The sequence below is a fragment of the Gnatocerus cornutus genome, chromosome 4 (genome assembly GCF_029298725.1).
Source record: "Gnatocerus cornutus isolate USDA-ARS CGAHR chromosome 4, icGnaCorn1.1, whole genome shotgun sequence".
Taxonomy (NCBI): Eukaryota; Metazoa; Arthropoda; class Insecta; order Coleoptera; family Tenebrionidae; genus Gnatocerus; species Gnatocerus cornutus.
This window is the reverse complement of record NC_142236.1, coordinates 2,322,021-2,339,899: the sequence shown is the minus strand read 5'-3', so window position 1 is coordinate 2,339,899 and position 17,879 is coordinate 2,322,021. Positions and strand designations below refer to the sequence as shown.

The following is a 17,879-nucleotide window of genomic DNA, read 5'->3' as shown; positions in this document are numbered from 1 at the left end:
TTTTCAATTACAATCAGTGATTTACAAGACGCATTGTCGACGGATTACACACGATTTCTAAAAGAACCCACGTATTTATCACAATTAGACACGTGTTAAACGCGCGCCAGAGGCTACAAGAACTGGCATTTTTCCTGGACCATTTTCATCGGACATTAAAAGGTAATCTCGAATTCTTCAGCAAGACGGATTAAGTGTAATTAATAAAAATTAAATGGTGAGAGTGTGGCGACCAAACAAAGGCGGATTTTTTGTGTGGACGTGGGTTCAGTTCACTCAATGCTTCCTTAAACTGTGGTGCACAAAAGAAATTCTTGAAATTTTGAAAAATACTTCATATCTCAAAAATGGCAACTCCTACAAAAAATATAACGAGATCTTTTTTGTGGCAAATTTGATAAGGTACAGTTTTCATAAAAAGTAATTTTTCCCGTTGGAATCATTCCTGACCAGATAATTGAATTTTCTTTGACTTTTTTTAGCAGCGCACCTATGGGTCCCTATCCATGGAATGTGTTTGTTTTCCCTGGACTATTAGGTGCTGAGGTCAACTTGTGGTAACCACATGTCTTTCAATTTCAAGAGATTTTTCCTTTTTGGTCCTGATTAGGTAATCTTGACACGAATGATTAAATTATAATGCGATAAAGGGGCGCCAGACCTCCAGACGTGTTCGGTGGGTGTCTGGAAAGAAAGTTTGTGATAATAGATCTAACTCCGGGCCTGTGCTAGTGGTAATAACACCAATTAACACGCGTTGCAAAAACCCCATAAAAACAAAGTTATTGCCAACTTAATAAGAGTTCTTGTAAAACCTCACCAACTAGCTATATTTTTGCACAATATCCCGGTATCTCGGCCCAGTTCTCCGAACCCATTTAATTCCCATAATCCATCAAGCCAACAACTAAAAAACATCAAATTAAAACCCAGCACCTCTCTCCGTTCCTCCACGTTCTCTATGGACATTATCATAGTCATTGCCGACGCTATAAAACGAATAAGAATAGAGTTGTGTAACTATTCTTTGTCTGAAGCAGCGGCAGCACACGACCAACCGGTTTTCTCTTATCCTCATTAAAACACAGCAAATAAAGGAACTGTGCAGGAAAGTGGAGATTCAACATTGTCCAAAGGCAGAGGACTGTCACGTCGGTAATCGAGACAAGGCAAACATATTAAAATGGAAATTTACATGAATGCAAATGCGCTCCAAAAGGCAACACAACCTACATATTACTCGAACTAGACTTACATTACCGCCGTGGCTTCAATTTGTTCAATAACACGTTTTGACCCCTAAAATGGCAAGAAAACAGTCAAAAATGCTAAAAAAATCATCATTTACCATTCCATGGACTTTCCAGATTGACATCACTAACACTACTGCCAACCGCCAACTGTCCCTAATTGGCGTTGGTGAATCCACAAATTCTGCTGTTTCCGACTCTCAAGTGCCCACTTTCTGGTTTAAGCGACTAAATTAACTTCTTCTGCAGCCAGTTTAGCAGATTTCACTTCATTTCGTCTCATTTATAAATTAGAATCGAACTATTTGAAATACACCAGATAGAAATTGCACTAAACCAAAATCCCCAGGTTTGGGGTGGCAACTTCAAACTCAAAATCCCCAAATAACTCACACTTGTTTTTCATAAAAATACTTTATTAAATAATAAATACAATAAAAAGTACACTCATTTCCTACAAAAACTCTCATGTAACGTTGCATGCAACTTCTTCGCTTTCACGGGACCGAAACCTGGGCACTCTGAGAGTTGGTACTCGGAAGCCTGGACGATTCCCTCCAAGGTTTTAAACCTGGCAATTAAATTCATAGCGTCGGTTTTGTTAATCGGCTTGATTGAAGTTAATACTTGTAATAACTACAAAAAAGGAGTGAAAAAAAGACACAAAAAGACTGTAAAAATACTCTGATGTAAGGTGACGTCTCGCCTTTTTCCATGATGTTATCGGCGGGTTTATTCTCGTAGATTTTATACGTTTCGAGTATTTTCCCGGCTTCTTCAGCGCTCCAGGCTAAAATTAACGTTAAATCTGCGAGGATACAAATTCTGGTGAGGTTTTTCAAAACGTGGTGGGGGTCAGGGATGTCAACCTAAACTCACTTGGTTAGAAAATTCCCTAGAAATTTTTTACACCAAACCTGGACTAAAAGGATTCGTAATTCGTACATCTTCCCTAATAATTTGAGCCTCCCGTGGATATAATCAGGATTTAGATTGTGATAACGTAGCGACAAAAACAAGGCACAGGTGGTTTTCCCCATTTGGTAATCAGGGACTATTTCATCGTACTCCCACGGGATATTACAAACAGATTTGAGTAGCGGATTTCCCCTTTGTTTGGGGCTCACTAAAAGACAGTGAGTTTTCGCTGATTTGGAGGTTTGGGGTGCTGTCTCCGACTCTACAAAACAAAAAAATGCATTTCTGAGGTAAAACCGGAGCGTTTACTTGAAGGGGGCTCCTCGGCGGTGATTTCTGTCTCGAATTCAGCGGCCAGAGAGTCCAAACTCTCGTCTAACATTCTGAGGTTATGTCATGTTAGTTTGTTAGGTTAAGGTGTCGTACCAACGTGACGGCGTGAAACTCAGTGATTGGGGGCTGTGTTCTACCTTATTTTCTGTCTTGACTGAGAGGGTATCATTCTTCGGAGCCCAGGGTTACTATCTTTGTCTTCATCCCCTAAAAAAAGGGGCGGAAATTCGCGTTTCGCACTTTTTTTTTGTCACATTGGTATTACTCGTCTGTCATCTGTCAAATACGTGTCAGTTGCAGGCCCAGAGGATGTCTTTCGTGATCGGGCCTGATGTGGTGAAGTATGCGTGCACCTGCGGCCTCCTGAAGCCAATTTCAGCCCTCTACTTCTGCCGATATTGCAGCCAACTCCGCTGCGGCTTCTGCGTCTGCCATGAGGTAACGCCCCCTTGTCTTTTCCTCTCAAAGAAATTGGAATTTTAGGTGGATTCCCACGCCTGCGGTAAATGCTGCGAGAATCTCCCGTCTTCCGAGGCTCGCCTGAAGAAGAACAGATGTGGAAACTGTTACATTTGTCCATCATGCCAACAGGAGTTGTCCACCCGCATTGGGTCAAAAGGCCCCTCGAATCCGGAGGACCCCAAATCCACCCCGAAGAAAATGTACTACTTGTCGTGTCTGTACTGCCGGTGGAGCAGTCGCGACGTGGGGATCCCAGACCAGTCATCGGCCACTGGGGGCTGGCCGGAGCGCGAGAACGTCCACGCGAACAGGCTCCAGGAAGTCACCGAGATGTACAAGGCGGTGGTCTTGGCGGAGAAGCAACAGAAGGAGCGGGATAAGAAGAAGCAGCGGGGGAAATTCGTCAGCTACACTGTGGGTACTGCCAGATTTCTCAAGGGGGCTAAAACAGTTTTTGCAGGATCGAACGGGGGTGACTGCGGCCGCTCTACGCAAACGAATCGGTCTCCCAGCGGAGCTCCCTCATTCCGCGTTGCGCCCCAAACCGAAAACGCCCGACCCGGCTCTGGCTAAAGAAGAAGTTGAGGAACTCCCACTGGAGTTACTCACCAAACCTGTGAATCTAACGGAAGTGACTACAATCGAACAGAGACTTCTTCAGCCGGAGCTCCAACCCACCACTGTGGACAAGCTGTTTCCGGTCCACAAGCAACTTAGCATCAAGCGGTCTCTGCGGTGCCGCTCCTGCGAGCACAACGTCAGCAAACCGGAATACAACCCCAATTCCGTTAAATTCAAGATCCAGTTGTTTGCTTAGTAAGTCCCTTTGGGCTTTCCCAGGGAGTTGGTAACACTGATTTTTAGTTATTATGTCCCTGAGATTCGCATCGTCACCGTGGAGCCCCTGCGTGCTGGGAAACCCTCGGAATTGATCTTGAAATTCACGAATCCCACTCAGCATCAAACGACGATAACTTTCCTTTCTCTGGACAGCGTCTGCGAGGAAAGCGGGGATTTTGTTAAAGAGCCCCCAACCGAAATTCCCCAAGAAGTAGGTTCTAAAGTTGGTACAACTGGTACTAAATGGCGTGTTTCAGAAACAACCATCGCAGCCCAGCAGCCTCATTAATTTCTCCTCGCGGCAACCATCGATTACCATCAAACCTAGACCCATCACCCAGGAAGTAAATGCGGATATGGTTATACCATCGAGTAAGTTTATTCTTCTTCCACGCGATGACGCCGCGGAGTACGACGATTCAGGGGATACCCACAGTATACAGGATGATCCAAAGTAGGTGGGGGAACAATCATCCATCAGGTAGTAATTTTTTTGTTTTAGGTTGGTAGTATGGAGGAAGTCGAACAAAGCGTACGTGAAGTTGGCAGTGACCCCTAAAGACAATTTGGGGCTCAATACCGAAGTCGTCGTGGGGTTCACCATGCAGCATATTTATACAAACACTTTTAATTTAGCGTCCGAGAATAAGGAGCCGGAAAAGTATAATCATAATGTTAAGGTTTTTCTAACTTTGGGGCACACTGTAGGATCTGAATAGATTTTATTGAGATTTAATTATTTATTTTTTATTAGCTTTGCTTAAGATGTATTTGTCTTACAACTTAATAAAATGTATTGCTTTATATGGTCTTTTTAATTGATCATCCTGTATATGGAATGACAATTATGGTAATAATAGTTGGTAGCCCTGCATTCACCACTTTGATATGTTTGCTGTCAAGTTTGTTGCACAGGACTACCAACCCACTTAAATTTCAAAGCCGCCTAGGACACGTTCGAGAAACCTGTCGGATTAGGCAAACATCGAGGAACGTACCCTTGTACAAAACCAACTTTTTCTGGTTCAACCCTAAAAGACACTCATCGTCATGGCCTCTCCGAAGCGCAGAAAACACGAATTCGAGCACTCGCTATGGGTTTAGAGTAAGTTGGGGGCGACGTGGGGGTACAAATGTTAGTTTTATTCACGGCTTTCAATACAAAGGCTTTTTGAGCATGATAATCTCCCTCTGAACTGCGGAAATCGGAAGAGTGTTAACCACCGAAACGAACTGACCGACATTCGCCACTTTAAACCTCTCCGCGAGATACTTCCTGGCCACATTCCTCGCAAGTTCTTGTAAAAGAGGCACTCGAGGACCAGGAATTCCTTTTACGTAGTTCTTCCGTAGCAAAAAACTGCGAAGTTTGCGATCCGCGAAAAAGCGCAACAATGTCGCCCAGCCTTCAATAGAAGGATGGAAATTTGTATTCTCCATAAAAGTGTTAACATCCAGAAGAGGGTCTCGAATGAAGAACACCAGGGCCTGGTAGGGGTTGTAGACACAAAGCTCCACACTTGCACACAAGAGGAATCTAAACAAGTCGTTGAAACCGTACTTTGCGTAGACAATACTTATAGGTACTGCAGTTTGAAGACCGTATTGAAACAAGAAGATTAAGAGTTCCGTCGCGGTGTTCTCATCGTCGAAGTGCGTGACGATGTGGGTACAAACTGCCGAACTGTCTAACACGTTCAAGAAGTTTACCATGGTACTACCCATCGCTTGGAGGAGTAAATCAAGCTTGAGGATAATCTGATCCGCGTCGAGAAACCTGTAGAAGGAAGGCGAACGGTGTTGAACTAATCTCGCGCCATTGGAGATGAGGGCCGAGATGTCCACTCCTTTAAGAAGAAGTTCCAATGCCAGCGGACTCATATGAAATAACTGCGTGATTATAACTTCAAAGAGTTTTTCGAAATTTGGTCCGGTAACTCCTCCACATTTCAATTTTCTGCCGAGGAATCTTAAGATAAATGTCGATCCGGTGGAAAACAGACGAATTAACACTTCGATATCAATCTCGCGGACGTCTAGATAGTCGAAGAGGGTCTCCTGAATCACAAGAGGGGAGTTCGTTAAAACAGCGACCTCAAACGCATTGTACCCCTCGCTGTTCCTAAGAAGAGGATCCGCGCCGTGGTACAACAACGTGGCGATGAGCTCGAAGTTGTCATGATGCAGATGCAACGCTTTGTGGAGGGCGGTGTTGCTTAACTCGTCTTTAACATTGGCATCCACTCCGTTCCTCAGAAGGATTTCTGTTATTTCCTCCCAACAACACGTCATTCCCTTGTGTAACAAACTCCCGAAACTGTATTTTCCATGGAGGTAAACTCCTTTATCTAACAGTTTTGTTACAAAGTACTCCACGTCTTCAGCAGTGTCCAGATTCATAGCAACAAGCAGAGCTGTTTGGTCTTTCTTATTGACGATCTCCAGGTCCGCCAGGTCGTGGAAAGGTAATATAAAGTCGAATATCTCCCGGCGGTTGCTCGCGATTGACTCCTGGAGGATCGTATTGCCTGGGGGGGTTCGTTCCCGACACCACCATCGCGAGCCATAGTCAGAAATTAGAGTTTTAATCTCCTGGAGGTTGTTGGTGAGGATTGCTTTTCGGAGTTGCCACAACTGAAAAACAGAGTTACTTTTAAGTTGGATAAATTTGGGGTTTACCTTGGATTCCTGGGAAAACGTGTCCATGACTCACAGCTGATGGTTGTAAACAATGCGCAGCGAACGGCATCCGCCGGAGTCTGCGCAGGGGTGTTAACACTTCCTCCACTCTCGCGGCGCCCTTGGAATTCGAATTATGTTGGACATGTACGAGATTGATTGTTTTAGCAGTCTTGCCAACAGGAAAATTAGAAAATAAGACACCTTAAACTACTTAAATATAAAATTTCGTGATTTTTATTTAATGTTGGTAATGCCCAAGAGAATAGAATTGAATTTCAATTGTTTTCACAGCCTCTTTGATTTCACACTGCATGTCAATACAGTGGCGTCTCAAGTGTAATAATCTTTTTATATCCCTCCCCAATTGGTAACGCTTCGATCACCCGAAAAAACTGTCGCACATTTCCGATGTTGAACCTCCTCGCCAGGTACTTCCGCACGACATTCCTCGCCAGTTCTTGTAAAAGAGGTAGTTCTGCGTCAATAACATTCTTTTGCAATAACATCTTTCGCATTTCCGAGCCCCCGTAGAATCGTAGGAGCGCGTGCCGGCCTTCCATAGGCAGTTGGTCCAAGACACCCTCCACGTCCAGGAGAGGCTCACAAATGAATTTAACAATCAAAGAGTCTTCAGTGTACGTTGGTTCGATGTCTGAAGACAGGAGAAATTTGAAGAGGTCGCAAAATCCGTATCTGGAGTACACTAAACCGGTGGAAGCGTAACACGAAAGACCGTTCTGAAACAAGAAGAGGAGGAGTTCCGTCGCTGGGGCTTCTTCAAAGTACGTTAAAATAAAGTTGGAGACTTCGCCACTGTTTAACGCGCTCAAGAAGTTCACCATGAGCCATCCTACTGATTCTAGAAGGAAGTTGATTTTTAACACGATCTGATCCGAGAAGAAGAACTCGTAAAAACCGTCAACAACCAGCTGGGTTTGTGTAAACAAACACTTCGTCGCACTTCTTAAGATAGTGGTGATGGCTCCGAATTGGGACCGCAGAAGAGTGTCGAAGATTTCCAGAGGGATTCTGAAGAGCTCCCGGACTATCGAAATGAAACTCAACTCAAATCGAGCTCCTCTTATGCCAACACACTTCACGTTGCGTTCTAACAGCTGGTGGAAATACTCAGAGTTTCCACCGGCCAAGTGGAGGAGCACCTCTACATGGATCGTCTTCTCCACGTAGTTAAAAAGAATCTCTTGGATTAACGGAGGATGATCCTCCAGAACCGCGAGCTCAAAAGCATTGTACCCTCTGGGGTTTCTAATAAGAGGATTAGCTCCATAGTACAACAAAGTGGTGATAAACTCAAGATTAGCGTCTCTAAGCAGCGCGCAATGTAGAGCTGTATTGCCTTCCGCATCAGTACCATCAGCATCAGCACCGGAACTCAAGAAAAGTTGAGTTATACCGCTCCAACGACCCCACATGCCCCTAACAATCAAACTCTGGTTCTGCCATCGCCCGTGAAGAAAAACGCCTTTTCTTACCAGACGAGTTACGTAGTACTCCACGTCTTCAGCGAGTCGTAGAGACATTGCTGTATGTAACGCCGTTTGATGGTACCTGTTGGTACGTTCAAGATCCACGAAATCGTGGTACGACAAGAGATGGTCGAATATCTCTTTGCGGTTAAGTTGGATTGCTTCTTGCAGAAGAGTGTTCAAATGCATTGAAAAGCGACAACGGCACCAAGCTTTTGAAGAAAAGGAGGAAGTTAGTTCTTTGACTAGCTCAAGTTTGTTGCTAGAAATTGCTCCTCTCAACCTCGTTAACAACTGGAAATAAGAGTTACTAAAGAGTTAGTAGTACTTTGGTTGGGTTACCTCAGTGTTGTATTCATCCATTTCGAAGGTAGAAGGTGTAACAGTGGTTGAGCTGCTTCAGGATCGAAGGTCATACCGCCCCCTCCACAGTTTGGCTTCAGCAGCTGCGCATGGAAGGGGATATTATGTACCCTCTTTTGGGGACAAATGGATGGAAAATCTTCCAGATTCTTTTATTCTAGACCAAAAAGTAAATTCAACATTTGTTAATTTAGTTGGAAGTTCTTTTTAAGTGGTTGATAATAAGGAAAATAAACAACAGTTAATAAGAAGAGTATTTTATTTAAAACTTATCTTATCTTAGTAACAAAACGCAATTGAATGAAACAAGAACTGTTATATTTTACTGCCATTTATTAAATAAAGTGCGGTTCATTGCTATTAGAACATTCTCTTGTGCAAATTGTCGAAAATTTTTGGGTGTAAATCAGGTTTCCAATTCTTTAGTGTTAACACTTTCTCCACTCTCGCGGCGGCCCTGGAATTCGAATTATGTTGGAAATGTACGAAATTGATTGTTTTAACTGTCTTGCCAACGGAAAATCACTCGCAAATTAGAAAGAATCATTAAAATAGGGATTAACTTTGAAGGGGGAAAATGGTGGACGCACCAGAAAAAATAGAAAATAAAACACTTAGACTACTTAAATATCAAATTACGTGATTTTTATTTAATGTTGGTAATGCTCAAGAAAATAAGATTTAATTTAATTTGTTTTTACAGCCTCTTTGATTTCACACCCCCTGTATCAGTGTTGCCAAGTATAAATTTCAATGATCCCTAAATTTCAACGTAGAAAATCTCTACACACCATAAATTTAATTCGGCAGACTATAAACTTAATTTTTCCCGCAGAGAATTTTTCTACAATTAGTTAAAGTTGCAAATTTTGAATTTTTTTCGTGTAATTCGTGCCTGTTGCAATTGTGGAGTTGTGTAAATTGGGTTTTAGGGTAGAAAAAACGATCATGGACGTTGTGTCAGTGAAATATGTCAAAATTCAATTTGTTGCTGTTTTTAAACAGCAGGAGAATTTTATTTTACTTGGACCATTCCCTACTTATTAATTAGGTAGCCTTAATACACAGCAAATTTCATGAATTCAACAGTTGTTGAATTAGTTGGAGGTCCTTTTTTTAAATGGTTGATAATAAACAAAATAAACAACAGTTAACAAGAAGAGTATTTTATTTAAAACTTATCTTAAGAAACAAGAAGCAATTTACCTATTCAACTAACATTACATGTGTGTATAGATGGTTGCCTATATACAATCTCATTATCTTTCTATTTTTTCCAATTCTTTAATTTTCGTCCTTCATATTACATTATTCTTACAAAATAACACGACTCTACGCTAAAATAATTTAAGAATGAACGCACCAAGCATAGAATGAGATGAATTTACATTATACAATAAATAAAATAAACAATTCGACATGTAACTATCCGTGTTCGATTCCTCAGTTCAGTGATAGTTCCATTTCAAATCTAGAAGTTATGTACACGAAAATTAGAACCACTAGTCTAAAAACCTAATTATGGCAGTAATCTAGGATGAAATCTCCCCATGTGCAAAATAAGTCCACTAGGATTGTGCCTGACGAAGTACAAAAACGGCCTGTCGAAACGTAGTCGTGGCGCTTCGGGTAACCTCGCTTGTCTCGGCCTCAACGCTAACGGCAATGTTAAATAACTCGGGTCGTGGAGAGGGTCGTGGAACGCCCTCTGATAATCCCTTGGCTCCTCCCCTTCCTCCAACACCAATCGCCGTTTTCTTTCGGTAGTCGCCGGGTACAACTCTATATGATGCGCCTCCCCAATTCTACGTTCGCCACACGTGGCAAACTCGTTGATTTGTACGACGTCAGACAAGTGCAGGTCGTGGGCGGCGCCATTCAAACCTTTAAGATCCGCCTTGTGGGCGTCGAACAACTCGTGCAAGCCCATCCTCTTCAACGACTGGGTGGCATTGACTAACGAACGATGTTGGAAACGGGGGATTTGCAACTCGAGACCTGGGCGGGGAATGAGCGAGCGGAGGAGGCGCGACCACGCCCCTTTCTTAAAAGAACTTTCAACGAGGCGTTTCTCGAGGCGGGCTAAACCGTCCCCGAGGGCGGCCATGCCTTGTTGACCAGGGATCACGAAGATTGTGCTCACGATTTGGTCTTTGGTGCCGAGGGCGGCGGCGGTGGCGTCTAGACTTGGTTCGTAACCTGCGAGGAAGTTGGAGCGGTAGACGGTGGCGGGGATGGGAATGAGGCGGCGTTGGCGAAGGGACGGTAACACCACGAAGTGGAGCTCGCCGTCGCGGCCTTCCGTAGACCCTTGCGAGCAATCCGTCTGCAAATTAACATTAAATTTACAACAAAGAAAAACTCGAAAGAATTCTTTACCTGGAAGAGACTAACACTAACTCCTGCAAGAGGTGGTTTGGGGAAAATACTCCCATCTTTCAAGAACTCCAAGATTTTTCCATCGGTGTGCTTCTTGATGAGGAGGTTGGTTCGGCGTCTGATGGTGTCCCCGATGTCTTTGAAACTCGCTTCTTCGACGTGACCATCGTAGAATTGCCTCACTCGTTCTTTGTAGAAGCCCAAGAGTTTTCCTTTGCTTCGGTCGCTGTACAGCTCCCGGACAATTGCAGACACGGCAACTCCAGAGTCGGGGTTGCTTTCGATGCTCTCTGAGACATTCTTGAAGATGAGATGAGGATTGAACGTCACCATGTCGTCTAACTTCAAGATCTCGTTCATTTCCCCAGAGGTTGCTCCTCGTGCTCCCAAGAAAACCATCGCCAAGAGGGATGTGGCAGCGAACGGCGACACCACAATACTCCTCGCTGCGCTAACTCCCGTCGTCACCGACTTCCAGAAACCAAAAGCGAGTTCGTTGCACAGCTGCACGAACTGGTAGATATCCGTGTCGAGTCTAGCTGTACTGTCTTCAAGACCGAAGCCTTGGAGAGGTTTAGGCACCAGGTCCACCGGAGGAGGATCAACACTGGGGAGTTGTGGAGGCGCTGGGTCGTTCACCGGCGGCTCTGACTGACCTGGAGCAACTGTTGAAACTAGTGTCCACTTCGAATCGTCAGGATCTGTCTTATTCTCGCTGATGGTAATGACGATGGATGGTTGGGCCTCCGGGAGTTCCGTCGTAGTGGCTTCAGTGACTTCTTCAGTTGTGGTGGTGACGTCTTCTGGGACTACAGTCGTCAAACTTGAGTTCTTCTTCATTTCGTTGAAGAGATCTTCTTGTTCTTTTTCTAAGCTTAGGTCGGACTTTGCGGGCTTAGGCTGGGTGCGGTTGTCGTTCCTAATGATAGTAATGTTGATGATGTGCGGAATAAATGTGGTGAAGGGTAAAATTGTCGTCGTGGCCGCTGCTGTTGTCGTTGAAGGCGCTGCTGTTGTCATCGTCGTCGTCGCTGCTGCTGTCGTCGTCGTCGTCGCTGCTGCTGTCGTCGTCGTCACCGCTGCTGTTGTCGTTGTCGCTGCTGCTGTCGTCGTCGGCGCCGACGTGGTTGTCGTTGTCGCCGCTGTCGTCACTTCCGTCGTCGTTTCGCTCTCCACTGTTGTCAACCCCTCGCCAACAACCTGCGATAACAGCGCCCCCACAGAGTCGCTCAACAACCCCAAATCCCCTTCCGTCGTCGTCGCCATAGTGGTGGTACTCTCTTCAGTGTTACCAACCAATTTCGAAGCCACCGTCGCGGCTTCGGCTACAACTTCCGGCATCGTCTTGTTGGAACTCTTCAGAATCATTTCTTCGACAACCGTTGCGTCAACTGCCGATTCCACAGGAGGCGCAGGAGTACCAACAGCCTGCGAAATCAACTGTTCGATCGTGTCAATAAAAGTCTGATCAGTGGTGGTAGTCGTGGGTTCAGTGGGGTTGGTCAACCTGATTAGGAATTTCTCTTCGGTGGTAGTTTCGTCAAAGTTGGTGGTACTCTTCACTTCCGACAGCTCCGAGTTAATTTCATAGATATTAGTCGAACTAAGAAGGAGTTGGTCCAGAGTGGTGGATTGGGACTCGGTGGTACTCAGAGGAAGCTTATTGGTGGAAAAGTATTCGGTACTCTCGGTACGAAGATCATCTTTGGTGGCGTTGGACACGATGAAGAACGCGCCCACAGGGGCGAAAGTTGAACTAACTTCAGTCGTGGTTTCTGGTGGTACTGAACTAAACATACTCGTTGGTGCGTCTGTGGTTGTCGACGGCACCATCGTCTGTGTGATCGTAGTTGCTTCTTCAGTTGTCGTGGTGGAAACTAGCTTCATAGTCACGGGCATCTCCTCGGTGGTCACCGTCTGCGCCACAGTTGAAGTCTCCAAAGGCGCAACCTTCTCCACAACAGTCGACGCGTCTTCTAAATTATCTGTTGTCTTCGGCGCTTCCGTGGTCGTCGTCGTCGTCGTGGTGGCCCTCGTAACAAACGGCCTCTTCGTGCTCTTGGACACGTGGAAACTCACTTCGTCGTGCTGCGGCTTGATCTCCACAATCTGTGAATCTCCTCCGACCACGAGCGTATTCTCCGTCGTCGAGTTCGAGTTGGTGATAATCTCTACGTTGATCATCGGCGTCTTCGCCGTGGTGGTCGTCGTCGTCGTCGACACAGCTCCAGGTGTAGTCCGTCTCTTCTCCGTCGTGGAAATCTGCTCCGTCGTCACCATCACCGTGGGCTCGACCATGATCGTGTCCGGTGTAACATGCTTCACGGGTTTCTCCATGTTGATGTCATCCCCAGAGTTCCCAAAAACCGCCGGTAGAATCATACTCCAGGAGTCCGAGACGTCGGGAGTGTCAAACTGCGGCTTCTCCGGATTCTTGTGCTGTTTAATCTCCTCTTTGAGGACGTTCTGCACGTTGTTCACCACGTCATTGACGCGCTTCTCGGGGACAAAACCATCAGTGAGAGAATCAAGAGGAAGTTCGTCGTCGCCGGTGGCGATAATATCGTGGATCTCTTCCAAGGTCATGAGACGCTTGACGAGGTCACCCGTGTCGTCGAAAGTGTAGAACTCGTAGCGATCAGGACTGAGGAGATCGATGGGGCTGGCAACGTCGGAGGCGACCGTGGGCTTGGAGACGGGCTTACCGACGGCGTCGGCGTAGACTTTCGAGCCGTTTCCGGCGTCCATGATGACGGAGACGGACGTGACGACGCTGAAAGGTGAAAAGTGTAGAAATCTGCATATTTTTGAGGTGGAGTCGATGACCGGTTTCGTCACTCCAGACAAAGTCTAATTTTCAACTAATTACAGTTAGCTGGGATCACGTCATGGCCGGTGGAGGGAGGGTAACATCAATGGCGGATGAAGGGGAGGTTAAGGAGAAGTCATGGCGCTAGTAGGGGAAGCTAGGAGATTTCATTTTTTTAAAACCGCCAAAACCGCAATCTTCCCCTACTTACAACCGGCAACGTTGCCTAGGGAGATTTTTGGTGAAAAAACAAATGTCAAATTTGTGACATTCCTAAAAATTAAGCAGTTTTTCCGTTAAAAACCTCTTTTTTACAGTCTGGTGGCTTACAAATCAAAGAATGAAATAGTGAAAAAAATCGGCACAGCCTGAAAGGCCATTTTGTGTAATCAAATAGTCAATTAGACAACTAACCTTTTTGATTTTATCACCAAAAAGTCACCATCGACGACGTTGCCGGTTGTAAAGTGGTAGGAGAGTGGGGTGTTGATGGTTTAAAAAAAAAAGAATTTACAATGGCGCTCGTAGGGGAGGTTGAGGGATATCATGGCGGATTGAGGGGAGGTTGAGTTGTCGTCATGGCGCTCGTAGGGGAGGCTAGGGGATTTCATGGCGGATGGAGGGGAGGTTAAGGTGTCTTCATGGCGACTGAAGGGGAGGTAGGTTGTTGCGATGGCCGCCGGAGGGGAAGTCTTGTCTCGTCAATAACGCTAAGTGGGTCGTAAATATTTGCCAAGTACGGTATACCATTTCGTTTAACAGGTGCGATATATAACTCGCGATTTAGAACAGTTATTTGAAAGATTAGATCTGTTTGTGGAACAGATGTAGATTAGTCCGAGACCGTATTGTTTGGAGAAAGGTCGAGATGCTAAAGCCACGCTCACACGTCGAATTTTCCAGTAGTCGGAAAATGAAAGATTACCGTTAAAAATAGTTAACGTGTGTATCATTAGACCAATTAATCTTGTTTAGATGCTAGGAGCGTGCAGACGTGTTTGACAAGTAGTACTACCTCTTCATCCTGTCCTAACGGAAAAAACAAGAATGTTTCTCACCTGGATCCTAAAATTTTCCGAGAACTTTCCCCATCTTTGTCGATGGTCTCGTCCGCTGTAGCAGCGAGGACGAAGAGGAGGAGACGCCACATGCCGAGTGAATTTCTGAAAAAAGAACTTTGTTAAAGTCTTCACCTGCTTCATAATCCCACGTTTTTCGCTGCAGGAAACGCAAAATTAGACCAAAAAACCGGTTCAATTTCCTCTTGGTAATTTGTTTATTGTTATGATTAATTAAATCGTCGCACTTCTTGTAGCACGCAATCAGAAATAATGACTACATTGTAAAGTAATTTTCCTAATTTTTGAAATGGCTGTAATCTGTATGAGAATTTCAAAAATCTAACTGTATAGTTAGTTCATATTTGGAGAACTCGAAGGCCCGAAGGCGAGCAACGTCCGTACCTAGAAACCCACATTCATAAATATGCTAATTGTCTTAAAAGCTGCGCTCCATTCATGAAGAACAAACGAAAAGGTTTATTAATCGATTCGAAACGACATGAATTACAATTAACGACGTCAATTACGTTATTCCGAATGTGGCAACACTGAGAATCTCAAGTTTTTTTGTTACTTCATTCCCGAATAATTAGCTCTGCAACAATTCCATTCTAATGTAACGGCGATTGTCATTCTGTGAGTTTTCTTTTTCGATGATATAAACGCGTTATATAAACCCTGATCGCATAATTTTTTCTAAGTTGGTCACAATGTAGGAACGCGTGGGAATCCGGCGCGCGGAAGAGAAAAAAAACGCAGATCTGGACGAATTTGTACAATGACCATGAGGGTCAATGGTATCGCGGACAATGGACGGCTGTACCAATTTGACATGCAAATTTAATGGTGTGGAAAAGATAGTTTTTGACGCTTTGAGACTTTTGTCTGGAAATTGCCGAGTCACGACGGCAGTGGCGGAGAAACAGGGAGCTTATCCATGGGTGCTGAACCCACAACTGTCAGAAGAGCCCACGCAAGAGGTGATTATAAGTGGAGCTGCTGTCTAAATTCCGAGGCCTACTTCCTTGATTTGTAAAATGCAAATTAAATTTTTGTACAATTGAGCTTCACATATATTATTATTTAAAGTTCTTTCTATACCAATTTGTTGGACGTCAAAGTCAGTGTAAAGCACCCTTTAAAAACTTCGTTATAACTGTCATTTTTGACAGGATTGATGGAAATTCGCTCGTCAAATTGACAGTAAAGCGTAGACTACACTCCAATTTTCAAAATGTCAATAAATTTATGCCCAAAATAAGTAGGCGGTGACTGTATGATTCCCAGGACTTTTCTGACGTTTCTAGGAACGTCCACACTTCTCTGGATTCTGTAGAATTTGATTTTTTTTTGGATTTTAAACCCCATTTTTCCCGCTGAATTTTTCTTATAAGCGCCAAATTTAAAATGCAGATCCGTGATTGGTCGTTCAGCACAGCGAGTTACACAGTTTTTGAAACTGGAACGTCAAACAAAAACTGTCACATTTGTTACCAACATTGTTAATATTGTTTTGTTATTTTCAGTGCATATTAGCAGGAATTTCATTATAACAACATAATAATAACATAAAAGCGCTCTTTTGCCAGGTCTGCCAACTGTTGGTTGGATTCCAAGGCCTCCTCCGAGAATGCGAAAATCCTCTGATCCAGAAACCTTGTCATGGTATTTAAAGCAGCCATGGTACGCCCAAAGAGCAACTAGGTAAATCCAAAGGTGCAGCCTTAACTCGAGGAACGCATGAGTGCTTGCAACAGCCCTTGCATCCGCAAGAAAACGGTGTCTTAATAACAGCAATTAAAGTCATAAAATGCTCAAATCACAGTGTTTTCGTTTAATTAATTAAATCATAATATCTTCAGTTCTATGAGATAAGAATTCTTCCAAGTAGAATAGAACTAATTGTGGTGAGAATGAGGGCAATGAATTGTAACAATTCTGCACGTCTTACAAGTTACCAAATTGCAGCCTAATTATTATAAAGTTGGCATAATTAGATACTTTTGCAACATTGTGATTTTAACAGGAAATGTAATAAAATACGATAATTTTTCCGTGCGAAAATCAAATCCTCCCCCAAATAAAACCCCAAAAGTCCCTACCTGAAACCTCTTCTGTCATCCACTGTCACCTCAACAACTCTTCTTTCGATGCACACGTCGCGGAGTCAATGGCACAACTGGCGAAGACTCGGCCGCTCTGGTCAGGTGCTCGACCTTGACCGCTGGACCATCGCTGGCGGCAGAGATGCACTGCCACCGCCGCCGCCACTGCCCCTTTATTGCTATTTTTAGCTGATCGGAATTGCGATGGCGTGCACTAACGATGCAGCGTCTGTTCCACTGACAGATATACAGAGTGACGCTAATAAACGAACAGTCGTAACTTACACCGCCGTCGGAGGCGGCTATTACTCGGATAAGTCTCGGGAGCGGAATTACGGTTTTAATAAAAAATGGCGTCCGCGGGGAACCACTCGGATGAATTTTGCACGAGATGTGGAGGCATAAAAATGGGGAATGGGAGGAACGCATCTATTATTGAGAAGACGCCAACGCGAAAATGGATCGAAGGGGCGGTTTGTCATGGTTTACAGTGCTACCAACGACTCTCTTTGACAGTACTGCCATTGGCGCTAATTTCCCTAAATTATTAATAATAGGAAACGCGTCTATTATTGAGAAGACGCCAACCCAAAAGTAGATCGAAGGAGGCGGTTTGTCAAACTTTACAGTGCTACCAACTACTCAATTTGGCAGTACTGCCAATGGCGCTAATTTCCCTAAATAAATAATAATAAGAGCATCTATTATTGAGAAGACCGAGACGCAAAAACGGATCGAAGGAGGCGGTTTGTTAAACTTTACAGTGCTACCAACGACTCTCTTTGACAGTACTGCCATTGGCGCTAATTTCCCTAAATTATTAATAATAGGAAACGCGTCTATTATTGAGAAGACGCCAACCCAAAAATAGAAAGGAGGCGGTTTGTCAAACTTTACAGTGCTACCAGCGACTCTCTTTGACAGTACTGCCATTGGCGCTAATTTCCCTAAATTATTAATAATAGGAAACGTGTCTATTATTGAGAAGACGCCAACCCAAAAATAGATCGAAGGAGGCGGTTTGTCAAACTTTACAGTGCTACCAACTACTCTGTTTGGCAGTACTGCCAATGGCGCTAATTTCTCTAAATAAATAATAATAAGAGCATCTATTTTTGAGAAGACCGAGACGCAAAAACGGATCGAAGGAGGCGGTTTGTTAAACTTTACAGTGCTACCAACGACTCTCT

The 17,879-nt window shown here is 44.3% G+C and overlaps 5 protein-coding genes and 1 long non-coding RNA gene across 8 annotated transcripts in view; 2 read left to right on the top strand and 4 right to left on the bottom strand.

Moving 5' to 3' along the window:
* Positions 1-214: 214 nt before the first annotated feature.
* On the top strand, positions 215-598 carry LOC148175910 (uncharacterized). The gene is made up of 2 exons (XR_015770085.1): positions 215-402; positions 483-598. It is a non-coding gene; the product is annotated as an uncharacterized LOC148175910 (long non-coding RNA).
* Positions 599-1,654: 1,056 nt separating this feature from the next.
* On the bottom strand, positions 1,655-2,757 carry Ercc1 (DNA excision repair protein Ercc1). Its single transcript, XM_088034260.1, has 4 exons — positions 2,478-2,757; positions 2,168-2,430; positions 1,934-2,119; positions 1,655-1,886 (listed from the first exon to the last, which is right to left on the bottom strand). Exons 1-4 carry the CDS (start codon positions 2,548-2,550, stop codon positions 1,698-1,700), a joined length of 711 nt encoding a protein of 236 aa, XP_087890386.1. The 5' UTR covers positions 2,551-2,757; the 3' UTR covers positions 1,655-1,697.
* On the top strand, positions 2,758-4,607 carry DCTN4-p62 (dynactin subunit 4). Its single transcript, XM_088034259.1, has 6 exons — positions 2,758-2,939; positions 2,985-3,377; positions 3,424-3,779; positions 3,828-4,014; positions 4,061-4,257; positions 4,306-4,607. The coding sequence occupies exons 1-6, from the start codon at positions 2,811-2,813 to the stop codon at positions 4,520-4,522; spliced, it is 1,479 nt and encodes a 492-aa protein (XP_087890385.1). The 5' UTR covers positions 2,758-2,810; the 3' UTR covers positions 4,523-4,607.
* Positions 4,524-6,589, bottom strand: LOC148175907 (uncharacterized). Its single transcript, XM_088034258.1, has 2 exons — positions 6,483-6,589; positions 4,524-6,437 (listed from the first exon to the last, which is right to left on the bottom strand). Exons 1-2 carry the CDS (start codon positions 6,507-6,509, stop codon positions 4,959-4,961), a joined length of 1,506 nt encoding a protein of 501 aa, XP_087890384.1. The 5' UTR covers positions 6,510-6,589; the 3' UTR covers positions 4,524-4,958.
* A 156-nt stretch (positions 6,590-6,745) lies between these two features.
* Positions 6,746-8,385, bottom strand: LOC148175906 (uncharacterized). Its single transcript, XM_088034331.1, has 2 exons — positions 8,315-8,385; positions 6,746-8,266 (listed from the first exon to the last, which is right to left on the bottom strand). Exons 1-2 carry the CDS (start codon positions 8,333-8,335, stop codon positions 6,800-6,802), a joined length of 1,488 nt encoding a protein of 495 aa, XP_087890457.1. The 5' UTR covers positions 8,336-8,385; the 3' UTR covers positions 6,746-6,799.
* Positions 8,386-9,594: 1,209 nt separating this feature from the next.
* Positions 9,595-17,879, bottom strand: part of LOC148175904 (uncharacterized) — a 35,783-nt gene continuing 27,498 nt past the window's right edge. For 2 of the 3 annotated variants that reach the window (XM_088033594.1, XM_088033593.1), the window contains exons 2-4: positions 14,582-14,686; positions 10,715-13,487; positions 9,595-10,661 (exon numbers count right to left, since the gene is read on the bottom strand). In XM_088033594.1, coding sequence (XP_087889720.1) covers positions 9,855-10,661; positions 10,715-13,487; positions 14,582-14,673 — 3,672 coding nt within the window. In that variant the 5' untranslated portion in view covers positions 14,674-14,686 and the 3' untranslated portion in view covers positions 9,595-9,854. Of the gene's footprint in view, positions 10,662-10,714; positions 13,488-14,581; positions 14,687-16,686; positions 16,786-17,879 lie in introns of those variants that run through there. The other variant, XM_088033591.1, reaches the window with a different exon arrangement.